Raw genomic sequence first — 21,571 nt, 5'->3', positions numbered from 1 at the left:
TATGTATGTGCCAGTGTGTCTGTGCCGAGCACGAGTAAAAAAGGATTTGAATCACTATGTAGTGTAAAGACTATTTCATAATTCAATACTATTTCTTTTATTCGTTTTTATCTTTTATACATGATCATTCCTTGTTTTTCTCTACACACATAGGACATAGCGACACGAGGCATGACTGCAAGTAAGAACACTAAAACTAATTATAAAAAAGTTATTCAACAACAACTTGTTTTCAAGATGTGAACTTTGTTTGATGTGATACAGTAAATCAGAAGAACAGTGCACAAAACAGATAAATATAGCATACAGATCTTTAAAGATGTTTCACTGTAAACCTACCCATTAATTCTTCATTAATAAATGATGCGTCGATGAGTAAAACGGTTCAGTTATGCTTTGTTTGGTATACGGCCACAACAACTGGAATATCTTACCAAATCTTCCTTCTGGGTTACTTTTCATCATGTCAAAAACTTTGACAATATCACCATCCTATCAAAATATTTTTTCAAAATATACAATATTTATAAGAAATAAATACATGATTACATTCACAGCTATCACTGCAGAACATCTTAGACTGGTCAGAAGAATGTATACAGGTATATTTCCTGTATCTCCACTTCTTAGTAACAGGGGCATACAGTATGTACAGTGCATATGCATTACAGCTTGAACTCTTGACAGTATATAGCATGCACAAAAAGCAGCAGGTAATACTTTTCTCTCTTCATTCTTATGACTGGTAATTAGTGGAAATGATGCAAGGCTGATTTTTACACAAGTGTTTTGGTTGAGGAAGTTTTCATTCTTGTAACTTGCGTTCCAGCTCTGAGAAAACCTTTGTGTTGATTTCATCCACTTCATCTTCCACCTGTGCAAAAAAGGAATTGACAAAACGTGAAATGTGACATTAAAGTCTGTATTTTACCGTCCTTACAATCATGACAAAAACTCAACAATGTATAGCAGCGAGTAAGTGAAATAGATATCGAAATAGGATTATCTTTTCTTCGCTTTCATGATCTTACTCAGCTCTACTTGCCAAGGCTGGAAAGCTGCACCTGTGGATTGAAAACTTACTGTCGGGTTTCATTGCTCAGCCTTAGGCCCAAAAAATCTAATGAAATCAGAGCACAATTTCCTGCATGTAATCATTTAAGTGTTGCAACGTCTGAACCCAACTGCAGAATGAAAACAACAGTGAAGCTTTATTTCAAAATAAAAGCCTGTGCAAATTTCTGCTCATCTACAAATACAAGACAACTGATCTTGATTATCACCTGTTCCACGTTGTCTACTTCTGGGATGTAAAACTGCAGCATGTTCTGAATGCCATTTTTCAGGGTGACTGTGGAGCTAGGGCACCCTGTGCAGGAACCAACCAACTTCAGCTTGACTGTGCCGTTATCAAATCCCTTAAAAATGACATCACCTCCATCCTCCTGCACTGTAGGTCTGAGAGAGCAGCAGAAAGGGCAGAAAGATTAGGAGTATTGTCTTTTATAAGAATGTGAGCTTCCTTGTTAATAGGTTAGTTAAAAGTTAAGAATTATATAGGAAATGTCTGCTCAGGATTGAAGTAACATTAAAAATACTATTAAGCAGTGAGCTGCCCTAATTGCAACAGGCGAACAAAGAGTAAAAACTGCTCTCAAAGTGAGTCATTTTGTACCTGATTCTGGTGTCTAGAAGCTCCTTTATCATAGCTACAACATCATCATCATCTTCAGAATGACCTATAATAAAGAAAATGTTGAGTGTGGAGATATTTACAAAATATACAATCAAGCAGCGGCATAACTCCGACATGACTAACATTGGCAGGCTGCATACTCACTGCTTTCATGGTACACTGCCCCTGTTGTTATCGGGTCACCACTCTCAAAGAACTTAGCAATGGCCTCCAACGTGTGATGTTTAATGTTCGTCCATTCCACATCCTCATCTGTCTGACAGAAAAACAAAGATCTCACCTGTTGTTTCACCACAAAGATTTCATGTGATTAGAATCACAGAGACCAGCTGTACGAGTACAGTTAATGCTTACTTTAGTGACTGTTATGAAGTCAGGGCCGAAGAACACACTTTTCACTCCTTCAATTTCAAACAGGTCCCTGAAAGAAACACGTTATCATGTTGGTGCTCAACAAAAATGAAAAACATACCAACGGCAGAATGAAGTCTGTGTTTATGTTGGTTCATTCAGTGATAACAACATCCATTTGTGCTGGCTTTTATCAAGAACATCAGTGAACGCTGGGCTGCTTTTTACGACGTTGTCATTTTGTAAAGACAGAATGAAGCAGCATATACAGGGTAACTGAGCCTTTTCCCTCAGTCCATTTTTTACAATATGATTTCCTAACACACAATAAGTGTGCAAACAACACTCACTCACACACAGTCATGTTTCCATCACTTCTAGGAACATTACATAGACTTACATTCATTTCCTGGAGACTTCAACTGACCATAACCACTACTTGCCTAACCCTAACCTTTACCCAAGTCTTCACTCGAAAATGTAATGATTTATGTTATGGACAATGTAAACACAACAAAGCACAACGGTAAAGTTGACGCAACCTGGCTAAAGATGAACATTCAGCTGAGCTTGAAGAGGGAAAGTCAAGCGTCCCAGCTCCTAGGACAGGTTTACCGGGGAGGAACTTCAAGCTTCTGGGGTTTGGAGTGACTTCAGTCTGGATGGACAAGCATCTTACTGAAAGATGGGTCAAAAACATTGTCTTAGTCAAGTTTTATGGCTGTTGTTTTTTTCTACACAGCGGTATCATTAAGACAGTTGTCAGAAAAGTGCATGAATGTATTAATGTGTCTAAATAATGGTTTCTCACTTGAGATATGTGTGGTTCTTGTCCCGGGCTGAGGCGGAACTCTTCTGAGGCTCTGGGTCGAGCACTGTGAGTGGTACGAGCTTCCGGTTCTGTCTGAAATCCTTACAACGTAAAGAACATTAGTCTGTCTGTGTGACTGTCTGTCAACAGACTAGCAAAACAATTCATTTCTTGAGGCGGAATGAAATATTAAGGGGGTGCTGATGGGTGAAAGCACTATTATTTTCAGCTATTACTTCAGAGTTTTGATGTAACGTTAACCAAAGGATTTGCCATTTTACTGATAAAGTTAACAGTCCCAGCTAGCTGACGTTAAGGTCAAAAATACGCGCTGAGATCGGGAAACACACACATACAGAATCAAATACGACATAAATTGGAAGTGAATTCACTGCCTGTTTCGATATCTCCACATGTACATGGATGGATGGGATTAGATTTGTAACCCGTTAGCGAGTGTCGCAGTTTGCTAGTTAGCCAATTAGCTAGATAAACGTATCATCTCAGCCGCACACCAGAAAGTCGAGATTATGCTTTACACAAGCACTATAACTTGTCTTATCAGCAGTGCAACATGTGTACAAAACGATATATTACAGATATAGAGGTTCAAACCTAAAGCGAGCCGTGTTTTTTGCCCGTAACAACTGCCGAAGACCCCATGTCATGTGCGCCGCCATTTTGTTTGTTTTTAAAATGAGGACCTCATGTGGTAGACTGTGCGTACTCCTGACAGGGACCTAAAAATGAGTTTCTGACACTTACCTGTTTTTAGTTCATTTGTGAGATACAAAAATAAATAAAAAGATAATAAACATTCATTCATGAATTACTAACATTAATCATTGTGTAGTCTTAAACAGTTGGGATCATGGAGTCCCTTAAGGGCACCACCAATAGCTTTTCCTCATTTTATTCTCTCAACCAGTTCTCTCAACAACTCTTGAGACAACAGCAGTGGAGTAAATGTACTTAGTCACTTTCCAATAACGAATGTACTTAGTTACTGTCAAGAAAAACAATTAGTATTCCTTAAGTGGCAGTCATACAGGTCTGCTCTTTCTTTCAAAATGAATCTCACACACACACACACACACACACACACACACACACACACACACACACACACACACACACACACACACACACACACACAAAACTGTTGGACAAGGTCATAATTCAAATCCAGAGGCACCTGGTAGTGTGTAATAAAGTTTACAGCGGCTGGTTTAGGATGTACTATAAAGGCGAGTCAGTTTGGAATAAAACAAACAGTGCACCACCGTCAAAAAGGCCAACCCCATGTTTCACAACACTTGTTCTGACGGGGTAAGGTGGCGCTTCAAAGGAGTGGCAGAGAGACTCTCCAATAAAGCAGAAGTGTACTCTGGATGGTGACTTAACTAACTACAGCAGTGTGGTTGTCTGCCTGGAGATCCTGAACTACAGTTACATCATATTTGGTGGTCAGGACTTAATTTTTTGTTCCAGCCTCACTCTTGCTCTGTAGGTATGAGGCTGACTTTGTGAGGAATCTCAAAACCCCTGAGGAGGTCGACTGTAGCGTGTTTTAAAGACACTTGGACTTCAGGAATTGTTGTTTCTATTTGTTCCTCGCCTTCCTCACCACCAAGACATGGTGCTCTGGATTATCTTCCCCATCTCCCTCTCCCTGGTCTCCTTCATTGGAACATGGACTGTGTAAGTTAGAAATTCACACTTTCACATTCACATTTGTTTTTAAAAGTATGAGAACAATTGTTTAACAAACAAACAAGCAACTTTTGGTTTTGTTGTCTGCCTCTGTCTGTGTGCTGTCCTGCAAATACAAAGTTTATTAGTTTGATTTTTAGTATTAGTTTGGGGCCTTAGGAACATCCTTAGTGAACTGGCTAAAACCTCATTTCATCAGCATTATTCACATCTGAAAGCTTTTATTTAAAGCTGATCATGAAGCTGCAGAGATACTATTGACTGACACATCATGGTCATCAGCTGTATTTGAACAGTGTGTTTCTGGCTAAGGGCAGTGAGATTCCAGTAGCACTGTGGTGACAACATTTACCTTGAAGACAAAGTAATGGAATTACTTTACAGGGTTTTTTGTTGTTGCTGTTGTTGTTGGCAGGTGTGCTTCTCACATGCTTTTATTCTAATATTCCAGTTCTGTGTGTGTTATTTGTGAAAAGTGTTTATATAAAAGTCTCCTTCAGAGCAGCTTTTGAATTTCAATGCATGGGAAAAAGGTACCTGCTCTCTATACTTAGACATGTTATGACGCAGCAGCCTGAAGTATGTGATCCAGCTAGTTTTGTCTGCTGCAAGGTGTGAACACTGAACTTTCAAGAAATACAAAAATTCAATTACTATTATCAGCAATTTGTTTCCGTCAACTTCAGCCATGAATACTTTTAATTCTATGTGTTATTCATTCATGTATTTATGTATTTATGTAATCATTAAGCTCTGTTAGTCATTTTTGAGTGCGTGTACACTGTACTTCCTCCTCAGTTTCACCATCCACTTCCATTTAGTGTTTAACTGAATATCTTTGATTGACATGCATCCAGATGTTTCATTATGTATGTTGATTATTAACAAAGTAATTTAGTGTAATTTTCTGCAAATTGCCAGAGCTCGTTCTTCAAGCTGTATGTCTGAAATATTTGTGGAGGTTTATTGATGACTCAGCGCCTAATTGGCAGTCATCCTCTCCAGAGTACAACCCTAACTCCAAAAAAGTCGGGACATTGTCCAAAATGTAAATAAGAAGAAAATGCTATAGTATGTCTTTTGTTTCATGTTTCCAGATATGGCCTGGCCTTCTCCAACAATCACGTGTGCTCTCTCAGTGACTGGTGAGTTGTGTCTCATTGTTGTTCACCACCAGCATTTGGATGTGACAGATTCTGCAGAAACTCATTCATTTACTGTATTGAATTTCAGGGATCGGTAAAGTCTTATCTCATTTGTTTCCAGGGGAAGTGACAACTACTGCAGAGGGAATCAGTCCACTGGATGTTGCTTTGTTCCCACTATAAGGTGAGAATACAGCTAATTTCACGGTCCGCTTGTCCTTTCTGCTGCAGTCAAACAGTGAGACTTCATCAATTGAACACATTATGTGATTCCAGCTCGAGTGGGACGAATGCACCAGAGAGTTCCCTGTTTACAGCCACGATCAACGCTGGATCCTTTCTGTGTGAGTTCACCTGCTCAAGGCCCAACATGGTGCACATGATTTGAGTGATATGTGTGATACCAACTGTGATCTCCTCTTTAGTTCTGCTGTTCTGTATATTCCACCATGCCCATATTATGGAGAAACACGCGTGTCATTGCATGCTGAGCAAGTTTGCACTTGTCTTCGGTGTGGTGGCAGCCATGGGGGCTTTCGCTGCTGGAAACTGCAATGTAAGTACTGCACTTCCTGCTGAACGTTTCTGAATAAATACCTGTGACAGAAATCCACCTCACAGAGCAGTAAGCTGACTGAACGTCCTCGTATAATGTTGACGATAAAGCTGAACAGCTTCGATTTGCACCTGGGTTTGTTTTATGTAATCTGTAATGATTTGACTGAATTATGACTGTCCTCCACAGCCAGGTTACCTGTCACTCCTTCACTACCTGGGAGCTGCCATCAGTTTCATGTGCATCTGCTTCTACACTGTTCTGCTCACTGCACTGACCGGGAAGTGTGTGCTGACAGGATATGAGCGGGTCCTCTACCCAGTCCGCATCATCTCCACTATAGTTCAAACCATTGTCACCATCTGCTGTATCCTTTCAGAAATCTCAGTCACATTCACCGCTGTGCGGTCAAGTCCACAGAACTCTTCTGTTTGAGGATATTATTGCTTAAGTTACATTTGCCGTGGGGGGTAAAGCAGGTTGGAGAATAGTCAACTTGGTTCATTTGTTGTGGCTTGAAAGGCTTTGTAGGTACAGGTAAGAGAAATCTTAAATCAAGGCAATATATGCTTGTTTTTTGTCTGACAAGATAAATCTTCCAGGAACCTTTTATGTCTCATTTTCACTTGTTTCTTTTTTACCCTTAATTATCTCAGTGATATATTTTCTACCTTTTGACTGAGATTTCAACTGCTTTGTGTCCAGACGAATGTACTGGTCACACTAATATGTAGATAAGTCTGAGTTCAGTGACACTAGGTGTGTGTGAATTTTGCTTAAGTTACATTTCTGCTCTCTCGTTTTGAGCACTGAGTTTTTGCCGTGCAGCAGTTGACGTCAGCAGTGACTACCTGAGTTTCACTCACAGCTGCTTTCCAGCACTGCAGTCCCTTTGTGCCATGTTTGCATCCGGTCTGCTGCTCTGTTTACAAAGTGGGACTGGCCAGATCAGTCCACATGGCAAAAGAAGATATGAAGTATTGGCTTTTTTTTCTTCTTCGCCAGATCAATCGTTAACCACTTTCCACGTAGCTTCACATTTTACACTCTTACATCGGGAAACTGCACAGTGACACAATCTGAGTCCTCTTGTGGAGCAGTTAAGGGTTTAATGTCAGGCTCAAAGGGAGCTGGACACCAGCGGTGAAGCACAACTCAAGTCAGAACTGAATACAGAATCTAGGATCACACTGGACTACATATGCACATGCTTATGTAATATATTCACTACACCTGGCTAAAGGTGAAGGTTCTCAATCATTCAGGTCATAAAGAAGTGTGATATCAAAAGCAGCCAGACATTAGTGACTGAAGATTTGCATCCAAAGGGCTTCTTCTAAATGCAGAGGCATAAAACAAGTCCCGTTGCCCTTGGCTAAAAGCATTTTGTGCATTGAGAAATTCCTGTTGTCTTACTGTTGTGAAGTCTTTTGGCTGTACATCAGGGTATTGACGTGATCTCCAGTCTGCTCAGAAGCAAAACAAAATGGCATGTTCTAACATGTGATGAGTGAAACGTCTGACTGCCACTAACCACTCCACACATCCTTAACCTGCAACCCTTCAGATACGGTTTTGTTTGCCCAGGACGACTACTTTTACCTCCACGTGTCTGCTATATTTGAGTGGATGCTCAGTGTCAACCTGGAGCTGTTCGAGCTCAGCTACGCCGTGGAGTTTTGCTTCTTCTCCTCCTTCATGATATCAAACCTGCTAAGCAAACGAGAAGAAGAAAAGCCCTTGATGATGACAATGTCCTGATATAGGGCTGCCAGGGTCCAGCTGACGCACACGAGTAGTGAGGATGGACTGAGTAAGGCATCTGTAAAGACAGTGGCTGGATCGTGGCAAGGGGACCAATAATTTATTTTCATCTCTCCGCTGGGAAGGATTTATACCCATTTGTGGATTATGACTGGTTTTATTCCTCAGTCTTGATACTGTTGCCTCAAATGTTATGATCTTCTTTACTGGGCATTTCTGTTTCTTAGGTAAAACACTCCTTTTTTATTGAAATCAACGAGCTTGCACGGCACATGAACAAAACACATCGGACATTTTATAATTTTGTGCCATGTTGCTGCTCTGCCAACAGAACAATTAACCATCATACTCTTGTACACGTTATTTATGTTTGTTTTTTGTGCAATAACTTGATGAACAATGACTCATCATGTGAACCAAACATCTTGAAAATCTGGCTGATGTTAGTTTAACCTTAAGGTTCCTCCTTTAAGGATCTAACTGCATAATAAAATCATGACCTCTGAACACACTGAGAAGTCCTGTTATTCTGCTGAGATGAAGATCTGTAGCTCTATCAGAAGGGTGGAGGACATTGCAATGCACCCATTCAGACGTCTGAATGTCACGTCACAAGATCCTGTTTGACTGGATGATTACTGAGTGACATTCAGATAAGTTAGTTTTGACAATTCATTCACGGTACACACTAAAAACACAGACTTCAATGCCTCATCAGGAACAATTTAAAGATCCAGAAGTGCAGTAATAGCTATGCTCAGTATTGCGGGTGTTGTCTGTGTTCTTTGCAGTACAAAGTTTTTAGGTGTGGTTTGTGTATTTTCACTGTATGTGTGTGTGTGTGTGTGTGTGTGTGATCAACTCCTCACTTTCAACGGTTGTGTTCCCCACTGCTTTTAAACAAGCCTGAGTAACCCCACTGCTAAAGAAACCTACACTTGACCCAGCTCAGGTTGAAAATTACAGGTCAGTTTCACTCCTCACTTTCCTTTCCAAGACTCTTGGGCACACACGGTCTTTAATCAGGTCTCTGAGTTCCTTTCCAATGACAACCTGAATGATCCCAGTCAATCTGGTTTCAAACACAGACACTCAACAGAGACTGCGCTCTTACCTGTAGAGGAAACAAATATCAGTTAGAGCTACTGGTCAGTCCTCTGCAGAGGTGGGTAGAGTAGCCAAAAATTGTACTCAAGTAAGAGTATCATTACTTTAGAATAATATTACTCAAGTAAAAGTAAAAAGTAGTCCCCCAATTAATTACTTGCTTAAGAGTAAAAAGTACTAAGTGAAAAAAATACTCAAGTACTGAGTAAAGGCTGAGTAACTGCTTTGTTTATTAATCAGGACATCGAATAATATCCTGAATGCACAAAAACATAAAACAGCAATGAAAAAATCCAGAGCCAGAGAATATCTCTTAAACAACTACAACAATAATAAATTAAATCTTTACAAAGTAACATAATAACAAAACAATGGGATGAGCAATAAGCAGAGATTTCAAAGAACAAGAGGAAAAAGGCAGTCTGCACATAAGTTTATATCAACCGTGTGTGTGTGTGTGTGTGTGTGTGTGTGTGTGTGTGTGTGTGTGTTATCTTGCCGTCTGAGGGCGCAGTGTGTCAATAAATTTCCCCAAAAACAATGTATTTTACAGTTATTTCTGACATTGCAACAGGGCTAACGTTAGCCTACGAAGACAGCCAAAAGCACATACTTACCGCAATGTGTTTCCTCAAATTCGACGTTGAGTTTTTGTAAGCTGAAACGTCCACTTGTTTGTGTGGAGGGTGAGCGTTGATTTTATGTGGGGCCAGGGGTGTTGTGCCTCTTCGGCTTGCTGCGAAACGCACGCCGTTGTCTCTACCGTGTTACTTCAATCTCGCTTCTGTGCTGTTTTCCGGCTAGCCTGGCCTGCTTGCCGCGGGTATTTTGTGCGCGGCCGGTCACGTGACGGCGTGGCTGAAGTTCAACCATAGCGGCTACATTTGATCAGTGAGATGCTGTTATGTCACAGAGCGTCCGCTGGAATTCTCGACAAAACAAAACATAAACAAAGAGACCACGAATCGGATGGATCAATAAAAATAAAACAGTGAGCAGAATGTAGCCTAATGTAACGGAGTAAAAGTACCGCTTCTTCTTCACAAATATACTCAAGTAAAAGTAAAAAGTATGCTGCATTAAAACTACTCTTACAAGTACAATTTATTCAAAAAGTTACTCAAGTAAATGTAACGGAGTAAATGTAGCGCGTTACTACCCACCTCTGGTCCTCTGCCTTTGACACGGTTAACCACCAAATCCTCCTCTCCATACTCGCTGAGCTCGGCTTATATCAGGATCTGCTCTCTGCTGGTTTGAGTCCTACCTCTCAGGGCGATCTTTTGCAGTATCTTGGAGGGGAGAGGTGTCTAAATCCCACTTCTTGTCCACAGGGGTACCTCAAGGGTCAGTGCTTGGACCCCTTCTCTTTTCAGTATACACCACCGCATTTGGTGCTGTCATCTGCTCACATGGCTTCTCATACCATTCATATGCTGACAATACCCTGCTCCTACTTTCGTTCCCATCAGACGACCCCACAGTCTCGGCACAGATATCAGCATGCCTGGCCAATATCTTGGCATGGATGAAGGAGCACCACCTTCAGCTTAACCTGTCAAAGAGCAAGCTCCTGGTCATCCCGGCCAGTCCCTATATACAACAACAGATCAGTATCCAGCTCGACTCAGCTCTGCTCACTCCCGCAAAATCCGCCAGAAACTTGGGTGTCATGATTGATGACCAATTCGGTCATACCGATTTACCCTGTACAACATCAGGAAGATCAGACCATACCTGTCTAAGCATGCTTACTGGCAGGGCTCCCAGCATGCTCGTTGGAACCCTTACAGGTGATACAGAATGCAGCGGCTTGCCTGGTCTTCAATCAGCCCAAACGAGCGCATGTCACTCCGCTGTTCATATTCCTCCACAGGCTCTCGGTTGCTGCCACCAAGACCGCTCCGACCTACCCGAGCTCCCTCATTCAGGTTTGCGCTCCCTCCCTGCCAGCTCAAAAAGGCCCTAAGTCTTGAGCTAGACTTTCTTCTGTGGTTTCCTGGTGGTGGAACAAGTAATCAAGCTCCATTCATTCTGCAGAGCCCCTCTTGATCCATCCATCCATCCATTTTCTATACCGCCTATCCCTTTTGGGGTTGCGGGGGGGCTGGGGGGGGAGCTGGGGCCTATCCCAACTGTCTGCGGGCAGGAGGCGGGGTGCACCCTGGGCCAGTCACCAGTCGATCGCAGGGCAACACACATGGCATACAACCATTCACACTCACACTCACACCTAAGGACAATTTAGAGTCACCAATTAACCTAATGAGCATGTTTTTGGTCTGTTGAGTGGGGAAGCTGAGGTACCCGGAGAGGGCCCACACATGCACGGGAAGAACATGCAGGCTTCGCGCAGGAAGGCCCGACCCGGGAATCGAGCGGGCGACTTTCTTGCTGTGAGACACGCACACTACCTGCTGCGCCACTGTGCAGTCCCCCCTCTTGATCTTTAGAAAAAAAGCTTAAGACAAAGCCCTACTGATCACCTTGTTTCTTAAAAACAAACAAAAAACTCTATTCACTCCATGCATTACTTCATACCACTGCCTCGTAGCACCTATGTCTATATGGACCAGAAATTTGCTTTAGGGCAGTTACTCTTGCTGCTCTCTCCCATCTAGAACCTTGTTTGTGATGTATGAAAATCTCAAATGTGCGTCACTTCGGATAAAAGCGTCTGCCAAATGACAATTGTAATTGTGCCAAAGGACAAACTGCAGTGATGATTTAAAGCAACTTAAAGGCTGTGAAAACTTTTTTCCTCCTCTCGTGCAATGAGCTCCCGCATGAATACGATACTTTTCTCAGCAGTACGTTGTATGGTTTGCTTCATGTGTTTAGAGAGGGACGGTAGCTTTTTTAAAACTTCAACTGCTGTAGTGGATGCTGCATGAAATGATTATTCAAGCTGGTGGAGCAGAGTCTGGATGTGACCTTTTGAGTTTCCATTTCTATCAGGGGTCATCAGTTCTGAACAAGCAGATTAGCTGAGATTTTGTAAACAAATTGCAGGCTGAGGACTCATTTTTTCATGATTCAGTGAAGAGAAGACGGTTCTGATTTTAATGCAAAGCACTTAACCTTTACTTGAAAGAAGGTAATATACATCCTGGAATTACAGATAATAAAGATACATTATGAGCAAAATCATTTCACAATGAATATCATCTTTCCTTTGCATCAACCAAGAGGAGTGTGACATTATCTACAGTTTTGTTAGGAAGAAGACAGTGAAAAGCACACCTAATTCTGTCAGCATCTTTACTGTATGGTACACTGTAAAAAATGTCATCTATATGCAGTAGTCCACATTGTTAACAAAAAGAAAAAAAAAATAAACAAAAAAAGAGGAAAAAAAACAATTTGAAAAAACACAAGTTTCATGTTGTCTTTCAACTAAGAAGTTCAACTGCAATGCATACATTATAAATAATGTAAGGGGAGGAAAAAAAGTTCAAAAAGTACTACAAGCAATATTCCACAATTCCAGCATGGCTGAAACAAACAAGTGGCCTTAAATCCAAACCCTTCAGTTTGGAGTGTGACCACAGCTTTTACACACCTTTAAGATACTGTAGATTCTTCATGCTTAACACTTCCGGATAAATCAAGTTAAAATTGCCCTTAAAATTTCTCCTGTGAAAAGGATAAGTTGCCTATCATCTTTTCCTGCGAGGTGAGAAACATTGTTTGTAAGGAGTGAGAACTCGGCATGAGAGAAACACAAGGCTGAACAGTTAATTTTTTTTTCCAACTCCAAGCCATCAAGTACTGAAAAAAAGCTTGTTCTTAGTTAAGCTAGTAACTGGTATTAATCACAGAACTCTCTTCAACTCTAAAAGCAAATCATTTGTGTTCTCTTGCTCATGTATGACATCTTGAGCCAAATACTCTTCTCCTTTCTGGCCTCCTCCCTATTTCTACTAATTTCTCATGTCGGGTGTGGGGGGCTCCAGCTGTACACATCGTGAACAAATCTCTGTTTAATAAAAGGAAAAGACACTACAGTAGTTGACAACTCCAAAATTATTATTGTGATGATGCAGTTTGGTAATTGTTTAAATCTACAGCAAGTTGAAGGGGGTGGGGGTGGGGTTCAAACGGAGTACATGTTCTTGGTGGTGGATCCGCTCTTGCTGGATGTGTCGTCATGTGACTGGTAGCCGATCATGGCTTTGGTAGGGATGTTCAGGCGCTCTTTATAAAGCTGACTGTGGAGAGACAATAGGTTGGACGCTGTGTGAGGACTCAAGCAAACGTGGTGTCACCATCTAGTGGTCAGCTCTTTCCATCACTTGTGCTGGGCATTATTTCCGAGTGACAAGTTGACTTTTCAACTTACCCTATCGTCATGATGGCGTCCCTGTTTTGGCAGTTGCTCGTCCAGATGGCTATTTTGTCACCTTTGGGTCTGACGTTGACCACAGCTCCACACACGTCTTCACTTGCCTCATCAAACGACTCACCGACTAAACACAAGAGCTGCAGAACGCACAAACACACACCGCATGAATCACGTTGTTCCTTTTATCGTGACTCACAAACATTAAGAAGATACATGGTCAGTATGAGCTTTGTGCAGCGGCTCCGCGAAAGCAGTCGTCTTACCGTCTCCATCCAGAAGCGGTCAAGGTCGTTGTGTCTCTGTTGTTTATTGAGAGTCATCAGCCATCGACCCCCAAGCTTGTTCCTGTCGTCCTCCCACATGGGCTTGATCCCATCCTAGCACACGTCGAAAAAAGCCATTAAATACATCATTAAAAAAAGTTAAGGGCATGCAATGGTTTTTTGACATTGTGGGACGACTGTGAATTTGAAGCTGTTCTAATTTTACATGCTGCAAACATCCCAAATGGTTGACAAGGTAAACAACTGTATTTATTAATAAACAAACCCTTACCTTAAATAAACAGTAATCACAGCCAAAGCCAAGTTTGCTTGGTTGCTGTATATGGTTGTATAATCTGTAAGAAACGCAGAGCAGTGTTCACATCGACAGCCACGATTCACGTTAATGGTCCAGTGAAGAATTCAACAGAGGAAGGTACATAAGCATAAAGACAGAACTGTTGCCCCCATTACTGCCTCTATTATTTTCGATAGAGATGCACCGATCCAGTTTGTTTTCAGCTTTATAACTTTAGCATCCTCAGCTACCAGCGCTGCTGCCACCTTGGTGTTAGCAACGTGAGGATTTAAACAGTTGATGACAACAGTAGGAAATTCCCAGAGAAGACAGTCCGGATGCAGAGACGGTCAGTATCTACAGGACTGGTGTGAATGCTGTGCACTGCCTTATTACATATTGCAGCAACAGTCCTCATTTCCCATCATGCCCAGTGCTGGACTGAGTAGATCAAGTCTTCTGTTATGTTCAGAACTACAAATGATCCTTTCTGTTTGTGTTTGTAAGAACATGGTGGTTCACAGCCGCAGGCAGACATCAACATAGAACTGAATAGATTGGCTCCAGTGTCACAGACACCAAATCCAGCTATTTGAATCAGTAGTAGATCAATATTCCATATCAGTAATGAACTGGTGCATCCCTGATTTCTAATCTGTATTAGCTTTACACACTGATTCAGTGATCTGTGCTTCTATCAGTGTTAGAAATAACTTCACAACACGATAGTGGTTTGGCTTAAACAAAGGGCCTCTTGACTTCATGTGAATTACTGAGTGAAAGACAAAATAATCTATTTAAACACCATTCTTCTGAAATGCTCCAGGTTTAGCCCTCTATAGTGATGAAATCCTATTTACGTGACAGGAATAGCAGAGCACACTTACGCCCAAAAGTCCTCCACTGTGTCAAACTTGGAAATGAGACGCAAGTTCTCTGTCCAGCTTTTGCTCTTGTCGTTTTTGAAATACCACAGGGCCCATCTGAGACAGAGGAAAAGACAAGAATCACAGAATGACAATCATTTATTTGACAGAAACAGTTGTTGTTTTTTTGAACAGCAAAACAAATCAGGAATGTTTCTGATTAGTCTCAGTAGAATGAGGAAATGCCTATAAAGGCAATCAAAATAACCTTAAGCCAGAGTCCTAATAACACAAATACGTACTGTATGCAGCACAGAACACAACAGCCGGCTACAAAAGCATGCATATCAATGCAAAGGACAGAGAAAGCCGGCCATCATCAGCACTACAAACGCAGCCTTTGTTTATGACGGGTGCTGTTATTCTTTCATCTATTCCCAGGAAGGCTAGCAGGGGAGGGGTGAGGGATTGGAGGACACAGGCTGAACCCTGTGCCCCCCACCCCCACAACAGGAACCAACCATCAACCCCACCCGTGTGTCATAAACACAGATGTTAATACACTGAACAAAGCCAAATGAGAGGATGAAACTGTACTGGTGCCATGTAGCAACTGCACTGATACATTGTTACACAACAGTGGTGGAGAGACCACACACACGCGTGTCTCCTCTGCTGATGAACCCAGCCGAGGACACCGTTTGTTTACATGCCTACTGAAGGCATGCAAATTAGCTTGGCAGACAGTAGGTCAAGTCAATGATGAATTTATCAAGGATTCTGCTCTTTATAAGTCACTAAATGCCGCCTGAGTAATACGACATGGATCAATTCAAAAAGTCTTTAAAATCCTAATCCAGTTAATCCCTTTTACTCAGGCGTGGGCGGAGGATTGTATTGGCAAACACAGGTGTAGCTATCTTGGCTAACAGCTGGTTTTGAAATAAAGGCAAAACTAATGGAAGCAAGGATCAACAGAGGAGCTCAAAGAGGCAGCCGCTGCATGTATGTAACGCAGACTCAGCAACATGTAATGATGGAAGAACTGTGAAGACCATGTCTCATCTAAAAACATGACACACTGACCAAATGATATTTAGAGCTATGAAACATTGTTGTCATGTTGCCAATATATCAGCTGATCTACAGGACAAGACTGTATTAAAGGAGGGGACGTATTCGGACCTTTAGGATGTGCCTATGTAGGGATAAAGAGAGGGTTTTACCAGAACTGCATACATAAACCGTGTCCTTAAGAATAGCTGAAGAGCGTATTTCATATCCCGTTCTACCTTCCCAGCATTAACAATAATAATTATAATAATATAATTAATCAATAATCCGGGTTGAGATAAGTGGGTCTAATTTTTAGAGCTTTTCATTCATTGATGTCTCTGCAAAGAGGAACAGCCACACCTGGAAAGATTATCATGGGAGCCTGAGCATTAAGAACAGTGGTGCTTTCATTTCCAGCATATTTACAAGACTGTATATTAAAGCAGAACCTGTCCCACAGCACACTGCAGGTTTTCAGAAACTGAATGTGCTTTTCCTTCCTTCCGGTTTCCCTTTATTTCAATACCATATGAAAATCATCTCCCATGACTTGAAAGTTGAAAGCGATCATTGCGCCTACTTATGTAACAGCTATGTAATAGAGACGTGCAGCCTGTTCAGACCCATCTGTAGATTCACCTTCACCAAACTCTTGACAAAAATAAGCAGACATGATACTGATACTGTTGCACTGCCAGTCTGAAATTTCAAGTCTCTGCATGTTGATTATCACATAATATTAAAATGGCTTCTTTTGTTCAGACGGCTGAATAAACCTGCATTTTTGCTGGTCTGCCTTCACTGAGCTGTTTCTCAGGAAAGCGGGGTACAGAGTTTGTGGTGTTGTTGGTAGTTTGTTGAGGTATTTATGTTATTTAGCCTACCATCATTCATAAAAATGGGGAAGACAAAATAATAGAAACACCTGTCTGTTGTATTAGACTGCATCAGTTTTAGCCAGGTGCACTTAAACTAGCAACTGAGGGTATACTATTTCACAACAAGGAACTCTTACAAAATTCCAATTAATGCAACAAGCTGAGACATAATTATGGTGAAAAATTCTTGTGTGAGGCAAGACAGAAGTGACAACACCTCGCCCCATAATTAAGGTTGTTACAGAGGAAGCATCACAATACAAAAACCCGACCACAGAATGTTTAGATCAAACGCGAGTGCCTGAAAGCAGAATGGCAGGATTACGTGGGCCAGGCGAGGGCAGCAGACGTGGACAACCTTGACCTCCGAGGCTGGGCTGAACAAGCAGAATGGCCTAGAAGTGACTTACTAAGTGAACTATTCAGCATTTCCTAAACCGACTGTACAATGCTCCTGAATAGGTCGTCACCACCACAGAACTATGATAACATTTCCAAAAGGACAATGGTGAACAACAACCGCAACACTAGCACGCAGAGAGGAAGCTGAATTCTTCATTCGGCGATTCTGGTTGTTTAAATCTAAAAACAGCTTACATGACACCATTTAAGGCAAACTTCAACCAAACGCAAGCATCCACCAGAAGTCACCAAACCAATTTTAAGCTTAATATGGTGCTTCAAATTATTATATTAAAAAAAGAATAGCTTAAAAGTACATCCATACAGAACAGAGGTTTAGTAGGCATTTGTCAGCATGCACACATCCTCAGAGTCACTACAGAAAAGCAATTTCACTGTGCTCTCGCCACAGGGAGCATCAAAACCAGCAGCAGCCCCACCCAAACTGCATGGAGTAATTCAAAGCAGTTCAGACTCTGTGGCAGACGCTAAAATCCAAGAACTGCAAATTAAGTCAATGATCCCTGAGTGCGAGGCAAGAGCCAAAGTGAAGACCTTCCCCCAAATAAGACGAAGATGAAAGGTGCTCTTTAATGCAGGCAGGCAACCGCTTTTTAATTTTACGCCACTGACCTTATTCTACAGGGGACAGCACATACTTTTACATGTTTTTCAACAGAACAATTTTACTGCCTTTGACTATAGCAAATGGTCCTTTTCAGACTGAAGGGTCCTCGTCCATGTGTTGCTACATCATTTGCTTCCTTCGCCTCAGTCCCATTATTTCTGTCATGTTCTGTCATGCTGTGTCACATTTTTTAGACTCTTTAACAGCAGCAGGCCATATGTTATCAGTGTGATGGATTACATTATTTTTTGCAAAATGCCATCAGAACTTCTGCAATAATGTGAAAGTTTCGCTCGTTGGAAAATGCCATTTGCATGCCAAATTCAACACTGTAAGTGCTGTTATCTAATCTCCACTCATAATGCTGCAGTGTATGTAAGCACGAGCACCTTTCAGATGCAATATCCTGTCAAACACAGCAGCTGTTTTATTCCCACCTGTTTTGCAAGGGGTGCTTGATATACTGCTCGGGATTTGCAACGACTTGGCTGTCAGTCTGTTGATCTTCAGTTTCAGCTGCTTTCTGAGGAGAGAGACACACAAACACATCAAATACCTTCTCTGAATACAAAGGATGCTCATTCATCTGCGTCAGTCGGACCCCTGTCTGTCCACCGATCGAAACCATGACAAAAGCTAAGCTATGAGGTGGGGGGAGGGTGGATTTATATTTTACCAATCTTGTGATATGAGGCCTTGTGGTTACACTCATGACACCATCCTCATCTGAACTTAAAAGTTATTATTACAAGTAAGTGACGGTTTTCTAAACCTGTATAACTTGTAAAGCTGAATAAAATACACTATCTACCTGATAGGCCATCATGTCTACATTATAGTTATTGATTTCTTTTTTCAAGGGAACCACAGCTGTCTCACACACTGTTAAATGAGGAACGAACGTCCAACCATTCAAATACGCTAACACACCATCAAAATGACACGTTAAGTATTTTTAGAAACCGTTCGCCTGTTAACTTAAATATGAGACAGTAACATTAGTGTCCAGCTCTGCGCCGTCAACATTTTTTAACCATTACACGTAACAGCTCACAGAAAACAGAGAGCCTTAGGTTGGTAAAATAATCCATGATATAACCGCAGGAATGTGTAAGCTAACGGTGCAGTTAGGTAACTTAACAACGCTAGCATTAGTTTTAGCAGCCGTGCTAGCTAGCTACAAGCTAGATACACACGTGTCCAGATTGTCAAAAAGAAAAAAATCAATAACATTGTAGTAGGAGTATTTAAAGGGACTGATAGTTGATTAAAAAACACAATGTGGTGTTGACTGTAATATTAAAGTAGATTAAAACAAAACGTTGATTGGAGTTTGAATGAACGACGTCCAGTCAGTCCCTCCCTGCCAACAAAGTCAGGCACTGCCTTATCCATCACATTGCTGTGCATGCTAACGCTAACAGTGATCCACGCGAACTGCCACATCTGTGAACTGAAACACGAGCATTCCCCAAAATACTGGGTGCCGTTTCAAGGGGGCGAGATTATGGAATTAGGTAGGCAGATATGGCGAAGATGCGGCTACTATTTCCATGCACATTAGTCGAATTTTTTCGGCTATCTCTTGTCTCTCTTACCGGCTCCGATGTCGCCATCTTGACAGTAGAAATGTTCTGCCCGTTCAGCGCTTCTGCGTCACAGACCATCCACTCACACACCTACGGAAGCCGCCTTGGTCCAGAACAAGGTGGATGATGTGTAGCCGAGGCGAACCGAATGCAAAATAGTGCTATGTCGAAGCAGAAGTGCCTCTAACTAACTTCTACCAAAAACAATCCTAGGCCCAGGATCACAGGGCCTGATCAGCAATGGGAATGTCTGTTTTTGGAAGGGTACAAACAGTGTGGCATAAAATCAGTTGTCTCATGATATTTATCATCATATTCCTTAACCCTAAAGCAATCTATATTATCCTTGATTAAAACAACTCCCACAGTAACTTGAATTCACATTTTTTTTTATGATGTTGTCTTACAGCAAAGTCAAATATTACACTTGTTCTGTGTTGCCTCATGTACAGTAACTCATGAGCTTTACCTGCTTTCATCCATAATGCAATCATTTGTTTACGCTGGTGGGAAAGGGGTTTCCATTTCCCCTCACAGTGGTAGACTGTAACAAAGTACATTTTCTGAAACACTGACCTTAAGTACAGTTTTAAATGCTAGTATTTCACTTGAATATTCCCTCATTCATGCAATTTTATGTTCTTACTCCACCACATTTCAGAGGCTCCATAATAAAACAGTCTGGCAGCGGTAATATTGCATAATGAATGCTCGTACTTTTGATACTTTGAGTACATTTTCCTGATAGAAAGGAAGAAATTCTAATTTTGAGTGTATGAATTTTCCTTGTAACAAAGTGATTTCATATTGTGGTACTATGACTATGACTTGACCACTCTACATCTCATGTCTGTTTATTGGATTTAATATATGAAAAAAAAAAACCCATTATCAATTTAACAAAAAGGTGTCCATATTACCTCCAAACCTTGCAAAATAAAAGGAAAAATAAAAATACAGCAGCAGTTTCCATGCAGCTTCAAATCATTCACAATTTCCAAAAAACTCCATATGGAGACTCCACAAGCGAGCAAAGTTCTTGTCTTTCCTTTTAACAACATAAGTTGGTCCGCATTCCAGTAAAAGGTGTACTGACATTCTTCCATAATAGTGCAATCATCCTCCTGGCTCATAAAAATCCAAAGTTTGTGACTGCTGCAGAGTTCCAACAAAGTCTTCGAGTTTGGCTTGTAAAGAAATGTCTTTGGTACACACCCATAATTAATGTACCTTTTTCCTCTCTGCACTTCACACAAATATCAGGGATACTGGGAACCTGGTGGGTTGATGAATGTCCTCCTTTCTATCAGTTCACCATGCCTCTAGCTTTTTGGAGGATCAATCCATTGAATGCGTTAGCAGTGCCTCATAAAGCAGAGAGAATTGCCCATTACCATCTATGTGGGCGAGAGTTAGCTCCTCAATTTTACACAATGTTACAGACAACTGTTGCTTATGTGTGGATTATATTAAATGTATCAGCTCTAAGTGTTTAAATAAATGTCCTTTTTTTTGAACGTCATATTTCTCACACAACTATATGACAGCAGATTGTTTTCTGCATAAAGACCTGAAATTTTCTCTCCCTCTCTATCCAACCACATCTTAAATCCTGAATAAAAAAAACCCTAATCTGATGCTCTGATGTTTGTCATTCTTCATGTTCTCTGACCATTCTACACTAAATGAGACACACCAGCTGCTGTTGCTGCCAGGTGTTATTTCAACATGCAGCTGTGCCCTCAGGATGTTAGTCTCTGATGTCTTACACACAAGGACCATTAGTGCAATTAGTCAAACCTGACTGTGACACAGCGTCTGTATTTATTCTGATGATACGCCTCAACCAGCACAGTGATGAATCCATGCTGGATGGAAGTCTGAGCTGTTAGTGTTGACAGACATCTTTGTGTAGCGTGAAATCAAAGCTGGTATGACAGTGAAACCAGTGAAAAGACAGAAAAAGAGCTCAGCTACTGTCTCCACCTTTCAACGTGGTCACATTAGCCTTCTGCGTGGCCCGCAGTTTTAAAGGGGCTGGAAAGGTTGCCAAAAGCCATGCAGATGTACCAACGCACTTAGTACCTTTAACATCCCAAAATC

The 21,571-nt window shown here is 41.3% G+C and overlaps 3 protein-coding genes across 3 annotated transcripts; 1 reads left to right on the top strand and 2 right to left on the bottom strand.

Moving 5' to 3' along the window:
• Positions 1-61: 61 nt before the first annotated feature.
• On the bottom strand, positions 62-3,565 carry LOC139341673 (NFU1 iron-sulfur cluster scaffold homolog, mitochondrial). Its single transcript, XM_070978297.1, has 8 exons — positions 3,474-3,565; positions 2,859-2,959; positions 2,590-2,725; positions 2,051-2,117; positions 1,841-1,952; positions 1,676-1,739; positions 1,284-1,458; positions 62-874 (listed from the first exon to the last, which is right to left on the bottom strand). Exons 1-8 carry the CDS (start codon positions 3,536-3,538, stop codon positions 806-808), a joined length of 789 nt encoding a protein of 262 aa, XP_070834398.1. The 5' UTR covers positions 3,539-3,565; the 3' UTR covers positions 62-805.
• Positions 3,566-4,229: 664 nt separating this feature from the next.
• LOC139341528 (transmembrane protein 150A) lies at positions 4,230-8,380 on the top strand. Its single transcript, XM_070978083.1, has 7 exons — positions 4,230-4,559; positions 5,669-5,716; positions 5,838-5,900; positions 5,993-6,060; positions 6,142-6,272; positions 6,462-6,639; positions 7,840-8,380. Exons 1-7 carry the CDS (start codon positions 4,495-4,497, stop codon positions 8,031-8,033), a joined length of 747 nt encoding a protein of 248 aa, XP_070834184.1. The 5' UTR covers positions 4,230-4,494; the 3' UTR covers positions 8,034-8,380.
• A 4,817-nt stretch (positions 8,381-13,197) lies between these two features.
• eif4e1c (eukaryotic translation initiation factor 4E family member 1c) lies at positions 13,198-19,533 on the bottom strand. The gene is made up of 7 exons (XM_070978245.1): positions 19,478-19,533; positions 18,317-18,402; positions 14,937-15,032; positions 14,044-14,107; positions 13,752-13,865; positions 13,486-13,625; positions 13,198-13,354 (listed from the first exon to the last, which is right to left on the bottom strand). The coding sequence occupies exons 1-7, from the start codon at positions 19,493-19,495 to the stop codon at positions 13,240-13,242; spliced, it is 633 nt and encodes a 210-aa protein (XP_070834346.1). The 5' UTR covers positions 19,496-19,533; the 3' UTR covers positions 13,198-13,239.
• Between the last annotated feature and the right edge of the window lie 2,038 nt (positions 19,534-21,571).

Source organism: Chaetodon trifascialis, chromosome 13 (assembly GCF_039877785.1).
Source record: "Chaetodon trifascialis isolate fChaTrf1 chromosome 13, fChaTrf1.hap1, whole genome shotgun sequence".
Lineage (NCBI taxonomy): Eukaryota > Metazoa > Chordata > Actinopteri > Chaetodontiformes > Chaetodontidae > Chaetodon > Chaetodon trifascialis.
The sequence above is the reverse complement of the archived record's forward strand: the minus strand, read 5'-3'. Positions and strand labels throughout refer to the sequence as shown.

Bases quoted from the DNA above. Each gene is read 5' to 3' on its own strand.
- eif4e1c (XM_070978245.1), bottom strand. The intron at 15,033-18,316 runs GTGGGAATAAAA...CCTCTGTCTCAG, and splicing joins AAGCACCCCTTGCAAAACAG to ATGGGCCCTGTGGTATTTCA. The intron at 13,626-13,751 runs GTAAGACGACTG...TGCGTTCTGCAG, and splicing joins ACCGCTTCTGGATGGAGACG to CTCTTGTGTTTAGTCGGTGA.
- LOC139341528 (XM_070978083.1), top strand. From the start codon at position 4,495: ATGGTGCTCTGGATTATCTTCCCCATCTCCCTCTCCCTGGTCTCCTTC. The intron at 5,717-5,837 runs GTGAGTTGTGTC...ATTTGTTTCCAG, and splicing joins GTGTGCTCTCTCAGTGACTG to GGGAAGTGACAACTACTGCA. The intron at 6,640-7,839 runs GTATCCTTTCAG...GCAACCCTTCAG, and splicing joins AACCATTGTCACCATCTGCT to ATACGGTTTTGTTTGCCCAG.
- LOC139341673 (XM_070978297.1), bottom strand. From the start codon at position 3,538: ATGGCGGCGCACATGACATGGGGTCTTCGGCAGTTGTTACGGGCAAAA. The intron at 2,726-2,858 runs GTGAGAAACCAT...CCCATCTTTCAG, and splicing joins AAGAACCACACATATCTCAA to TAAGATGCTTGTCCATCCAG. The intron at 875-1,283 runs GTGATAATCAAG...TTTTTTGCACAG, and splicing joins AAGTAGACAACGTGGAACAG to GTGGAAGATGAAGTGGATGA.